Source organism: Crassostrea angulata, chromosome 1 (genome assembly GCF_025612915.1).
Source record: "Crassostrea angulata isolate pt1a10 chromosome 1, ASM2561291v2, whole genome shotgun sequence".
Lineage (NCBI taxonomy): Eukaryota > Metazoa > Mollusca > Bivalvia > Ostreida > Ostreidae > Magallana > Magallana angulata.
Window position 1 is genome coordinate 46,398,271 of NC_069111.1, and position 13,433 is coordinate 46,411,703.

Here is a 13,433-nt window from a genome sequence, read left to right on the forward strand (position 1 = left end):
TTAAATTGAATGGTTTTAAGCATTTAAATATATCGGTATTAATTTCAACCTGAAAGTCGAACTCTTCTAAATAGAAGGCTTAAAACTTTAAAAACCCACTCGGAACTTTAAAGATTTATCATGGATCTGAACGGAAAACGCACCTTGTCTCGGATTATCGCAGTTGCTTCGGGTTCATTTGCATAAGAATACGTCTTAGCAACGAGAGACGCGACACAGACAATTGCTAGACATCGATGTAATTATCCATTATTTCAACAAGTTCTGGGAGGATATCTAAACAACAGAGGTCATGACGTCGCTGGAGTTGTTTCCTCCCGTTGACCACAACCCCAAGGTGCCCACGGAATGGGGGTCAGGCAAACTGAAAGAAAACATCAATGCTTGGAATCGGGGCCAAGGGGAACCGACATGGCACTACACGTAAGTGTTGTATTTATATTTGTATGTTAATTTCACATTGTTATAGATCATATAAAAATTCAATATAAAGAATTTTTGCATTTGTTGAGATTGATTTATTATTAAAGACGATGCACGATTTCGTATGGCCGTTGATATGGGTATTAAATCCTTGATTTGTGTGTATTGCTGAACTGATAAACATATACCTAAGGTTCATATATATATGGACCTTAATTATCCATATGGTAAATCTAAATCTGCTATCAACAGCACTCATAAGATTAGGATTTTATTTTATCTACTATACATGGCACCAGCTTTGAGATATCTGTGAATTTCAAGATAAATATTACAATGATTATCATATTTTTCACAATACACTACATATGGCTGGATTGTACAGATACGTGTTCTCCTAGAGACTTCCTTATTAAGGATAATCAAAAATTCTTTCTGGTTTTAAGTACTTTATGAGATTAACGCGTTCATTCATTGAGTCATCACTTACACGGACGCCCCCTCCCATTTTATTATCAACCAGCAACAAAATATGGTTTTTGATTGTTTTGTTTTGTTTTTTGCAATCAATCTCCGATTCTAAGAAACATGGTATCTTGTATTTGACCTTGTATTAGAGGGTGTTTATTATATGCCCACGTGGGAATACACCCAGACAAATCGTTATGTAGTACAGTCCTGTACAGAGTCCCGGATCGACACAGAACAATGATGATTACCTTTGTTATAAATAATGGATGATAATTGGTACAAACCTTCACGGAACTAGACACGGAAAAGTACCACACGATTTTAATATTTAATATGTGTTGTAGATATCGATTTCATCAACGTATTAACAAATGGGGATGAAGGTGCAAGTGTAACTGGGAAATTTAGAAAGGCATGGTTTTTGCGATGTAAGGTAACAATTCTGTTCATATGTGACACCCATTGCCCAAACTAACAGACAAACTGTGTGAGCAATGTCTGTTTACAGAATTCTCAAATCAATTGATCTATCAGAGAGAATAATCGTCCATTGATGATGACATAGACCTGATTGCCGTGGCCGTTTCCTATATATGTAACTAGGATGTTCTGCGATTACAGCAGAAAATCAATTATACTACAATCGCTGAGAATCTAAGTGCACTGAATGTTCCTCAACGAAAAGCGGAGAAGTGGAAATTTGCCTTAGAGGGGTTCAACAGTTAAATGGTCAGTTTATGAAGCGTGCATAAAGTAAATATGTTATTAAATGATTGCGTTTTCTTTTTACTCCATTCCCTCCTCCCTCCTAAGTGTAGGAACAAATATTTTTTCTTCTTTTGGCACATTAATTGTGCGAGACGGACGTTTAAATGCACACAATTGACACCAAACAATGTTACTTTATTGATCGTTCAGAGTCATCGATTACAGAAGACGAAAGTTAACACTTTTAGAAAAACAGATTTAAGATAACGTCTCGTGCACCACAAAATACTTATTACCTATTTTATACATGTATATACACCGAGTTTCTAAATTCAGGTTTGCGACCGATATATGGGTTATTCGAGTAAGAAAACTTAAGCATTAATGTTCGTTAAACAAAAGAATGAGGAAAGAGAGAGAGAGAGAGAGAGAGAGACAGAGAGACAGAGAGAGAGAGAGAGAGAGCAACTCAGTACTTAAGCATCAATTATAAATGAGGTCAATGAATTTGCAAGTTTTACTCATCAATGCTTGATACCACCGAACAAACACCGCTTCATTTCTGCATGGATTATTCATGCTTTATATCTATCAATGAATTACTTACAGCGGGAAGCCAGTGAACCAGGACTACTCCCTGACCCAGCTCAAACTCAGCAACATTCGCAGCAACGACGAATTGTAAGTACTCCAACCCCTTAACCACCCGACTAAACTCATTTCAGTTCTAACTGAGCAACAACAATGCTTAGATGCACCAAAATTTATAACAGCTTCACGTCTTGGCCAAGTTCTCCAGTTTCGTCGACAAAAAGGGTTTATTCATCTTTTTGAACTCAAACAATCACACAGCCAAATACGTTGTACAAATATTCAGATGTGATACTGTAAGCCTAATAATTATTTTTTAATATTCAATGCATTTTAGACAGGTACAGTTTATATAAGCATTTATAAACGAGATGAAAAATTCCTCTTTCGATAGCGGAGAATATAAAATTAAACTTGACAATTAATAACTGCATTGCTTTTTATGATATATATTCATCTGATATATTTTATGTCGCAGAATACCAAGACCACAAGTAATGGAAATGGGGTACGTTGATATTTTAGTCATCGGAATTCGAAGACGTAAATTGCACAATTTCTTGTCGTTGACAAAATCTGAAAGACTGGATTATATGCAGCAAATGTAATCGATATTTTTGAACATTTTTAGAGATCTGATGATAAACAAAGATTTCCCGGCCGAACACCCTTACAGCTCACACATCCCGCGCTACGCCGTCTTCCCGACATTCCAATCACCGGAAGACGCAAAACGGGGAGTGCAGGCGCGCCGAGAACAGCCGATAAATGCCGAAATGCCAGCTACAGCTTATGATGTCCAAATTGTACACAAAACCAAAGGTAACAAGATTTTGAATCACTTTGTGCCTGTTGTTTCATTTTGTGCTTGGTAAAAATTCAGTGAAGTGATTTACAAATATTTAATATCTATATAGGATATGGAGATCGTAGGGAGATACAATATGTTCCAAAAGAGTCTGAGAAGCTAGCACTGGAGTGGTCCGGCGAAGAGGGATTCCATCAGGTGCGATGCGCAGTTTACGTGTCTTTAATTTATTCTACTTGTATAAAACATTTTATTGCTTTCATCATTATCGTCTGTGTATGGACATGTAAAATATTGGTAATGTTTTTGCAGTTGGTGAAAGCCAAGGGAGGAAGACAACAGTATTACCCAACTCCTCTCAAAGTTGTCTGTCCAAACCTACAAGATCGCGCGGATAAACTGTCTGACAAGTCGGCCAATGCACTGCGCAACATTGAGCGCAACCAATGGCAGACGACGTACGATTTGAACAACACCGGCCTGGGTCCTCTGAATCCAATGAAGTTGGATAATTTGGATGACAAGAGACGCGCCATGGATATATACGGCGTGGAGGATAATAAACTGGTACCATTTTTATATTGTACATGTTTTCTGACTGATTGTATAAAGAGTAAACATTAGAAATGAATCTATTTGATGTGACCGGTATATATACAATTTTCTTAAAATCTACTTTATGTCATTTTAGTATCCAAGATCAACAAACACCTTTGATCCGCCCCGCCCGTTTGAGGGAAGGATTGCCCGCTCTATCATTCCTCGTCCACCACCCCAGAAACCAAACCCCACCGAGGACGAAAACACAGATTATGTCCCGTAAGAATCTGCACTTTCTTATAGTGAAACCTTTGTAAATTGTCACTTAATCCGAAACTATTTATATGAATGATATGTATGTTGTAGAGATGATATCTTATATAATCGAACAATCTCAACGGGATATGAAACAGTATATAAACTAACCGAGTTCAAATGTTTTGGTGGTAATTACATGCATTCGAACATTCACAAATTATCAAATCAGGTGCGCCTTGGATTAAGGATATGTTAACATGTGTTTTTAAAACTTGCCAGCCAACTTAATTTTCTGATTTTCATATACTACAGACGTAAGACCCTACGTGAGCGAGAGGAACACAGACTGTGGAACGGAACGGAGTATGTCAATCTCCCGGATACCAACGAGGAGCAAAACAGGCACATGCAGCGACTGCGGTGGAAGGAGTTGGATGACGTCGCTCATCCCAGACCTAACCTGGAAGGTGTCAGTCAACAGAAAGAGCGCCAGCCCGCGGACAACATTCCCTGTCCCCCAGTGGTCGGCGTGCCCCAGGACACAGCGGAAAACTACCTACAATCAACCAAGCAAAGACAGGTAAACTTTATACTTCCGACAAAAAACCCCTGTAGTATTCTTAGTATTTGCCAAGGAAAGTGGAAAGTTGGAATTAAATTCCTCAAGTGATGACTTCTTGAGCAGTTTTCTTTTTAGGTTGGGCACGTGTTACTCTGACGGAGCATAAGAAAGCATGTGTTGTTAGCTGAATTTTATTTTATCGAATTCTGTAGACGATACATGCATTTCCCTTACACATATTACATCAATTAACAACGTAAGAAAGTTTATTTGTATGTAATTAATAAGTGCGTATAATTTTTTTTTCAGGATGAGACATTTCAACAAGTAGAGGCTCAGAATAGATATGCAGTACTAGAGTTAGAGAAGCCACACCATGAAATTTCGGCATTGAACCATAAAATGCAAAAGGTCCACGAAGGCGAAAAGCCGCGTACTTTTTACGGACACGAAGGGAAATACAACGAAGAACGTGCAGGCCTGTATAAAACAAGCTACATTCCGGAAGTCCTCGCTCACTCAATGAACGACCTCGAAACGAGTGGACCGGAAATCATGAATACAATGCACAGCCATGTTGATGCAGCGTACTTGCCAACGCAATTAAGTCGGGACATGAAAGATGCGTTTCGAGGCGTGCGCACACTAAGTCTTAGTCAGCCCAATCTTGCAGGGGATAGACGAGAGAGTAGAGAAGTTATCTTACCACACAATGAACTCAAGAACGTTCAAAAACGAATCCTACAGCCAACGGTAGAAAATGCAAGAGTCAAAGTTCAAGAAGGGGAAACTGTTCTAACTGAGAGTAACATGGGTGATAGTTTCAATACTCATAAATTCCTTCAAGATTACAAAATCACACCAGCTGCCAGAAACGAACCTCTAAATCTGATGTCTGTGGAAAATAGTAAATTAAAGAACGTACGGTCGGCTGCTGAGTTGAGAAATAGAAACGGATTGTCCAAGTCTGTATCGTTTTCGGATAGTGTGACCATCGCCAGCAGTCGAGAAGACGGAAAGTTCCTCACCTTTAGTGCCGCGATGGCAGAAGGAAAGGAAAACAAAGCAGGCGATAAGGCAAACACGACCCAATACTTGAGCACACAAGCAGAGTACCGGAAGGACAACGAAGGGTCCGCCAGACGACCCCAGCCTACCTTCCTGATGCCTGAGCCTGCTCCTGTTATCAAGGAAAGCACCCAGATGACAAATGACGTAGAACTTTCTCCCCGCCGACCCAGAAGGAGGCCTTTCTCAACCACAGATACAGAATACAGAGACGAATTTGGTAGCTTGTCATCAAACTTCGCTCCGTCAAACCTACGTCATTCATATACTTTCCAAACCGCTTACGAAAGCCAGTTCCCGAAATACCATCACATAAGTTATAAAAGCGACGACAGATTTAAGTGGGAACCTGGACACGGGGTGCCAAGACCCCAATCAACGTTGCTTGCTATCCAGGATCATTTCTCTAAGTCGGACATTAGGAGAAACTTCCACGGCCAGTTTAGGGAGCAGAACCCGGATCTTAGGATGAATATTATCAGTGGTAAAAAGCACGTGTTTGACGGCATGAATGCACAGGTTCTACACGGGTGATCGCTCAGGGCCAAATAGACCCTGAAAAGACTGAATTGTATTTATATTAAGTGTAGTCATTTTGACCCGTTATAGATCACAACATTGTTGTACAGTAAACCTTTTTCTTTTACTTCAAGCATGTGAATGATATGACTGTGATGTTTGGTTGGCCGATGGTCTCTTCTGTTTCTCTTTCGAAAAAAGGAAGCGACACAAGGAAGATCATTTCGATCTACACTGGTTCTTGAGCCGATGTCAGTATTAAACTTATCGAAGGTTCTATGACGAATGTTGGAAGATTAAAAATCAGTATTACTTTGTTTTGCAATATGCATTCTATTTGTTAACTTTTTGAAGAAGTATTTCTATATATTTAGATAATGTTACATGACTGACTTGCTCAAAGGTTTCTTGTTCCAGAAAGTTTATAACGTTGCAGTTTTAAAGATTTTGATATATATGTTGTACAATATTATTATAAAGAGGTTTATGTGTCTTTGAAGAATGATCAGTATTTCTAAACGATTTGCTCACTTTTACTGTTAAAACTTTCCTTTTTGCACTTCCCAACCTATGGGAACTGTGTTGCATATTTACTGTTAATTTTTCCTTTTGTGTTTTGGAGTAACGCCCGCAGGCGATGATTCTATTTATTAGGCTATCTTGTGAAAGCTTTGTGTGCCAAATTCGTTTCCGCTTTTCGTCAAATGTTTTCTTCTCGTTGTATCTGTGTTACACAAATTTCAATAAAATGTGGAAAAGATTGACATTTCATATGAGTGTTATTTAGAATTAAGGAATAAATCTTTGAGTATTATGCAATTGTACGATTAAAAATTAAAATACTAAGTATGCAAACCCCGCTGGCGCCCCAACAATACGTCATTTGAATTTATTGGACTGTATACAGTACAAAATTGATTAGTAGTGTTATCACAGACAAAGACACTGAAACATGTAATTATATATCGCTAGGTTTCATTCGAATATATATGGTTGATAGCGGAGATTAAACGTGGGTTCAAATGATACATACATGTCAATGGCGTCGGAAGCTAATTGAAAGGGGGAGGGCTAGACCTAACATCAGAAATCTTGACCAAAAAAATTACAATAAAAATAAAAAATAAAACCCAATTCACCCTCCCTACCCCCCCCCCCCCCCCTCGTTTCCGACGCCTATGCATGTACATTTATTTTTCTCAAAATTGAGAGTCAGTGGAATGAGAATTTTTTTTTATTTTAGGCAAACAAAAGGAATTATAAAATATCTTTAAATGTAAATCAAAATGATTTCTTGCAGAGAAATATCACCTCTTTTATTATCAGTAGGCGATGGTGTAACAATTCTATTTAACAGGTGTAACAGGTCTATTCCTGTTCATATTGTTTCTGGAGGTCCCTATTGGTTTGTATTTACACTGTGTAACACGTCCCTAACATAATTTTCATCTTTCCTGATCTTATGACCCATTGGTTCTTGGAAAGATTATTTTATAAATCATCACATTTTATAGTAATATGACCGGTAGAAATTCACAAGTCGGTATGTCGAATAACAGTTTATTAATGATCCAAACTTGTCGTTTATACACGATCTATGCAGTCGGCATGGACAATACAAGGTCCAGTCTCCAACTGACGATCATTGTAGATAACGACTAGTTCATAGGTAAAACATACATACAGGTGTAAATAAATAGAGTTACACTTGACACATACAATAATTGATTTAAAGGATTACTCAAGATATATAATTAGTTCAATAACAGGTGACATCTTAATGTCCGGCGGTGAAGGTCTAATTAGAAATAATTAGCACTAAATTAAAGAAACAATATGTCACTCTAAATAAGTGTTTCTCACATGGTGACAGTTACATGTAGTTTTTTTCTTAATTACTTCCAGTTGGAATGGGATGTGACTTATCAAATGAACATTGTAGACTCTTTATTTAAGTATGTTCTCTGTAATTTTCATGGTCGCTTTTCATTCATTCTTCATTTGTATTTTCACTTCCCTCTTATTTGGAGGAAATAAAGTATGAATGAATATCTATTTTCAAGGAGGGCGCAATGGTATAGTTAAGGTCAGCTTTTTTTCAGGAAAAGTGGTAATACATGTATATACATTAATTTTATTTAATTCAAAATTGTGAAACAAATGACAAATACAACCGTTAGACATAATTTCATTTTGATGTAGCAGTGTGAACAAATATCCAAAACAACCGGGTTATTATCATATACAAAACTTTTACAATACTCTTAAAAAGCAAATATATCATTTTCTTGCACCATAATTGTTAGCGCTGAGAAACTTTACTAGCGAGATAATTTGATACCCCGATGAAGCATTAAGATAATACCAAACACAACAGCGAGGACAGAGAAACCCACACACACGCCCAGTCCCCCGGCCACGCAGTGCAGACCGTAGCAAAACAACTCGTTTTCCGGCTTCTGTTCATCATACAGAGCCCCGAAAGAATACTGTCCGGCCATTCCCAGCAGTGCTGCAAACAACAGAGCGATACCCCAGTTCCTTCCGAGGTTTGAGATGTGGAACATTTCACTCATGACTGTGGGTGTAAGGGACCAGATTATTCCAGTTCCCAGCCCACAAAAGAAAGTTGCAAAACATAACGCGGTGTAGCTGTCGCCTAGCAACATAGCGAGAACCGTGAGACCCACGTACAGGAAACAAGAAAACATCAGGATAACCATTCGCTGGATTTTCTCCTGGAAGAAATCGGAAGCAAAGCCAATGGTCACACTGATGAGAGCGTTCGTGATGGGGACAATGAGCACGAGATCTTGGTCTTTGTGGTCCAGATGGACTGCTTTGGAAATGACAGTCAGGTTGTTAAGGTACACGAGTCCAATAGATGAGGCACAACTGAACATGCCAATCAACAGGTAAAAATCAACATCAATCAGAATTTCTTTGAGAGTTTTTGGCTCGACTTTTTGAGATTTCTGTGGGGCACAACACTTATTTTCGCTTTGTGAATTCACACCTGACAAGTCATTCAGTTGAACCTCAGGTTTAGATTTAGGATCACTGTTCTGCTCAGTATTAGCTTTATTATTAATATCTTCCTCTATTTTGGAAGGATCCACTGTGTACACTTCTTCATCTCTCTTTTTGTATACGCGCAGAAACAAAGCGCAGACGATGTCAACGAAGGCGAAGAGAATTGCAAAAAATGCCATAAATGTTGCAAAACTGTCGGCATGATCTTCAGCTTTCTGGATCAATTGATAAAACACCACGGAGAAGACTGACGGACTCCCGGCAAAGAAGCAGTTCAGTCCGCCCACGATTTTACCCCTGTGTTTCTCCGAGAAGTTGATGACGTTTGTGTTGAGGGCAACCATATAGGTAAAGACGGAACCAAGACCTACAACGGAAAAAGTGGCTGAGTCATATAGAACCATGAGGGTTTGCTCGAATATTTGAGAGATGATAACTGTTAACTTGGATAGTTCTGCTTATTGTTTAATCTCGTAGCAGGATTTCGTTTATTTAACAATTAATTCTTAGGCTAGGCGTTTGCGACAATCGTCTTGCAAAATAATAATATCCCCGCAAAATCCAACATTATAATAACGTTTTAAAAGTGGCTGATACTACAAAGTCACTCAGCTTACCAAAACTACTATAGGATTATGAACGTAATAATTAGTCCTGGGCTGCGTTTTACAGAGAACTTACGACTTACGACCAGATTAATGAATTCAAATTAATCACCAACTAATCAATGATTTATTCTTATGGCTGGAAAATACAATTATAGGAATTGAAATATTTGTAAACAAATGGTTTTATGTCAGATTTGATCTTTAAAGATCATTTTACGAGGCTGTAAATATTAACGACTTTGTCGTAAGTTCTTTTGTAAAATGTCAAATATTTACTCTAAGAAAAGATTCCTTCAGGTTATCATATAGAATATCTAATGATTACAGTTCATACCACAGAACATGAAGTACACTGATACTAATCCTCCCGCCGTTTTATAGAAATCGATGAATCGGGTGGTGCTCCATAACAGCATGTAGGACCCCACAGAGACGAAGAGTCCGACCAGTGACGTCACAGTGGGTCCAAACCTGTCGTAAATCATTCCCGGTAAAAACCCCATGCCAAGTCCCAGGTTCAAAAGCGATGGTTGGATTTCCACTATATAATCGATGTTGTATGAAGATTAAATTAAATACAAAATATAAATTTGAAATACTTGTTTGTAATGTAAAAATCTTAAATTTTGTTGTGCATTCTATATAGTAGGGGTTTTGGCACAAATCAAGAAATAGCTACATGTAAAGAAATGCAAATGATAATAGTATACATGAATAAAAATAAATGCATTCAGAAATGCTTCAAACTAATTCTACTCTAACCTACAATATCCTACAAGCTCATATGCTAGTAATACGTTTACAATCAATATCATTGTACAACACAGTCCTTACTTTCTTTCTGGGTGTAGTTGAATGTCTGTTTGATGTCATCTTGATACACGTTGTAGACAAACAGGGAGCCCGTGACAAACTTGGCAACGCACCCCACCACAAAGCCCACCCATATCATGACCCTCAGTCGGGTACCCGTCAGGTTTTTAAAACACATCTGTGGAATATAACAAAGAAAGAACATTGTATCTACGAGACCCACTGCAAATCAAGAGATCTACAATTACATATTTCTGACTTTGAAATTATTTCCGCTAATATTATAGGGCTTGTTGTTATTACGATAAATAAGTTTATACACGCTGTATATCATTTTGTTTAACAGAAAACAGGAAACAACATGAGCTCACACTTTAGGAACCATTCAGAACGAGCGATTCTTGATCAGTATGACTTAAAAGGACTTTTGATGGCCGTTACTACTTTTAGACTAAATTAATTAATATCCTTGAAAAGAAGGGCTTTCTAAAAAATAATCTTTTTAAAAATATAGGAAAATATTCCAATTTTAAAGCTAGAATTTTAGGAATTTCTCTTCACTCAACAATATTTTATGGCTTAAAAATTTAGATTTGGTCGGCAGTTTGTTGACCATTCAGCTTCCGGTAAATTCTAACTCCATTCAGAACACTATCAGATAAGTGTCCTTGAGAAAAGAATTGTCTGCACTTTTCAGGATTTGGTAGGGTCGAACTTTAGTTGTTAAGACAATCAATAATAGAGTGAGAGATATCATCGTGGTGCAGCTTGATGTGTAGACCAATCTACATATACAGGGAGGTGAGGAGGGGGGGGGGGGGGTAAGGGCTGTAGGTGTGATAGGCGTAGGTTAATATAATTTTTTCCCCATATAGGTGTCTAGGTTAAATATATAAAGGTAATCAGATTGAAAAAAGGAGGGGGGGGGTATGTTAGTACATTCATGCAACATGCGTACATGTGTTAGTTATTTAACCAAACTGATTTACAACCCAGAACTGCAGTTCTTTTCAAAATATCACCAACTTTTAGTTAATCACACTGTTGTAAAATTGGGAACCCGTTTCCTCACTGACTGAGTATGGATATAAGAACTCACAACTGCAAAGAAGATGAAGGAATACGATGGCTCAAATGCTCATTGGTATTTTTAATAGAAAAAAAACCACACAATTTTTAATCTAATCTTGTGCAGTAAAATTCATTTGTTTTAAAAATGCAATCATGCAAAAGCCATTTATTATAATAGTGATTTTAATTATAATAAACATGAAAAAAAATCCTTCACGTTTTAGTGATATCGAAGCTGCAACCCTAAATTCCATAAGTTATCTATGGTCTAGTGCCTTAACCTGTGAACCATTTCAGGCATTATAAACAGATGCATTTAAAATGCTAAAATAAACAACTTTGGCCATGCACGAGCTTATGAACTATCTAGTATTTTCCAAAAACGTTCAATTGTCAGATACATAGAACCATTATAAATAGAGCTTGGACTTTGGGTAGTTGTGTCAAACAGCAATGTGACGTATGCCTGTCTATTTCATTGCTGCCCACTCAGTGAAAGCTCATTGAAATCAACACGATTTTTCTGGCTTTTGAGCTAAGACTACGCAATCGGTGCATATTTCACTTGAATCCAGCGTCATTTTGAACATGTTTTGACGCAAGAAATGATAGCTACGTCCTACGGAAAGTCCAAGGCCTTGTTAAAATGGTTCTAATGGTATTTCGAATGTTTAGTGCGTCATCACACAGGCGCCTGACGTTGTATATTTTTTTCATAATAGAATATATGTACCCTCTACCTAATATATCATTAAGTAGGAGGTTTAGTTTTTAATTATGAGAACAAAATTATATAAAGTCAGGTGCCTACAGGTCATCACACCAAGTTTTCGTTTATTGACATTGCTTCATTTTCATCAGACCTTATTAGACTATGATAAAAATACGTGGAACACAGCCCCTCTATAAAATAGAAGGCATTAAAGTTGTCATTGGATATGTTGTTTTTGTCAAATTCTAATCCATCCCTATAAAGGCATTTTTCGCGCCTTTCTCATCCATCTCTTTATCCGTTATGTTTTCATGTGATTTTACATACTGATAGCATCTGTAAGGTGGTTACACATTGTGCTGATAACAGAATATCAAATACTAATACATCTGTACATTTTAAAGGTTCTTAAACTCTCATATATATAAATCATACAATCTGAAATGGTAATTAATATAAACTTTACCTTATTTGCTAATCAGTGATATTCTCCCTCCGAATTTCCGTTATAGTTTTTGCGTCAAGCATTTTCTACGCGAAGCAGTTCACCCCAACTAAATCATTTCACCGATAACCTTGTTTATTTACAGATTGGGGGAAATGGGACAGGTTGATTGAGTTTATTTGAAATGTTTGTTGGGTAGAGATTTCAAAGGTAGCAACATGTTGTGACACTTTGAATAATTTTTAAAACTCGCAATGGTTTGGAGAAATATGGCACTGCTTGTCGGCATGCTACTAGAATACAACTTTGTTATTGATCGTCCTATTATTATGAAATGTATAAAACACAGTAAGAAACCTCCAGAAAACCAAACCAGCATATTGTCGTACACAAAACTTTTACAGTACCCTAAAAGCACACTTAAAACTAGTAATATCTTGTACCATTCCTTACAATAATTGGCATAATAGACCTGTGACTGAAATGGCGAGGCAAATGCCGCAAAATTTAAAGTAATGGTAGATACCTGATTCGTGATATTGTTATAGTTGTTGGTGCATTTCATTTCGAAGTGCATATTTAAAAAATTACAATAGATTTCTACTAGATGAATACCGCATATACACTGGCAGATGACTATAAAACGGTTACGAGTACAAAACGCTATTCAATTTGTGAACATTGTAACTGATGACGAAACATGGGTTCACTAATTTGGAGAAATAGTGGAAACAAAATATGACTAACTACAGTGTACACACGGTAAAAGGCTTGTAGTTACCAAGAGAACTAGAAGCACAAAG

The 13,433-nt window shown here is 37.3% G+C and overlaps 2 protein-coding genes across 2 annotated transcripts; one reads left to right on the forward strand and one right to left on the reverse strand.

Annotated features, from left to right (window-relative positions):
- Positions 1 to 172: 172 nt before the first annotated feature.
- Positions 173 to 6,709, forward strand: LOC128155516 (uncharacterized). Its single transcript, XM_052817271.1, has 9 exons — positions 173 to 423; positions 2,212 to 2,283; positions 2,672 to 2,701; positions 2,825 to 3,015; positions 3,111 to 3,199; positions 3,314 to 3,568; positions 3,693 to 3,820; positions 4,112 to 4,379; positions 4,671 to 6,709. Exons 1-9 carry the CDS (start codon positions 293 to 295, stop codon positions 5,961 to 5,963), a joined length of 2,457 nt encoding a protein of 818 aa, XP_052673231.1. The 5' UTR covers positions 173 to 292; the 3' UTR covers positions 5,964 to 6,709.
- A 785-nt stretch (positions 6,710 to 7,494) lies between these two features.
- On the reverse strand, positions 7,495 to 12,754 carry LOC128183447 (uncharacterized). The gene is made up of 4 exons (XM_052852434.1): positions 12,652 to 12,754; positions 10,424 to 10,580; positions 9,924 to 10,130; positions 7,495 to 9,348 (listed from the first exon to the last, which is right to left on the reverse strand). The coding sequence occupies exons 2-4, from the start codon at positions 10,578 to 10,580 to the stop codon at positions 8,270 to 8,272; spliced, it is 1,443 nt and encodes a 480-aa protein (XP_052708394.1). The 5' UTR covers positions 12,652 to 12,754; the 3' UTR covers positions 7,495 to 8,269.
- Between the last annotated feature and the right edge of the window lie 679 nt (positions 12,755 to 13,433).

Coding starts and splice junctions, on each gene's coding strand:
- LOC128155516 (XM_052817271.1), top strand. CDS start 293: ATGACGTCGCTGGAGTTGTTTCCTCCCGTTGACCACAACCCCAAGGTG. Junction 3,200..3,313: donor GCGAAGAGGGATTCCATCAG/GTGCGATGCGCA, acceptor ATGTTTTTGCAG/TTGGTGAAAGCCAAGGGAGG. Junction 3,821..4,111: donor GAAAACACAGATTATGTCCC/GTAAGAATCTGC, acceptor CATATACTACAG/ACGTAAGACCCTACGTGAGC.
- LOC128183447 (XM_052852434.1), bottom strand. CDS start 10,580: ATGTGTTTTAAAAACCTGACGGGTACCCGACTGAGGGTCATGATATGG. Junction 10,131..10,423: donor CAACTACACCCAGAAAGAAA/GTAAGGACTGTG, acceptor TCGATTATATAG/TGGAAATCCAACCATCGCTT. Junction 9,349..9,923: donor AGTGTACTTCATGTTCTGTG/GTATGAACTGTA, acceptor TTTCCGTTGTAG/GTCTTGGTTCCGTCTTTACC.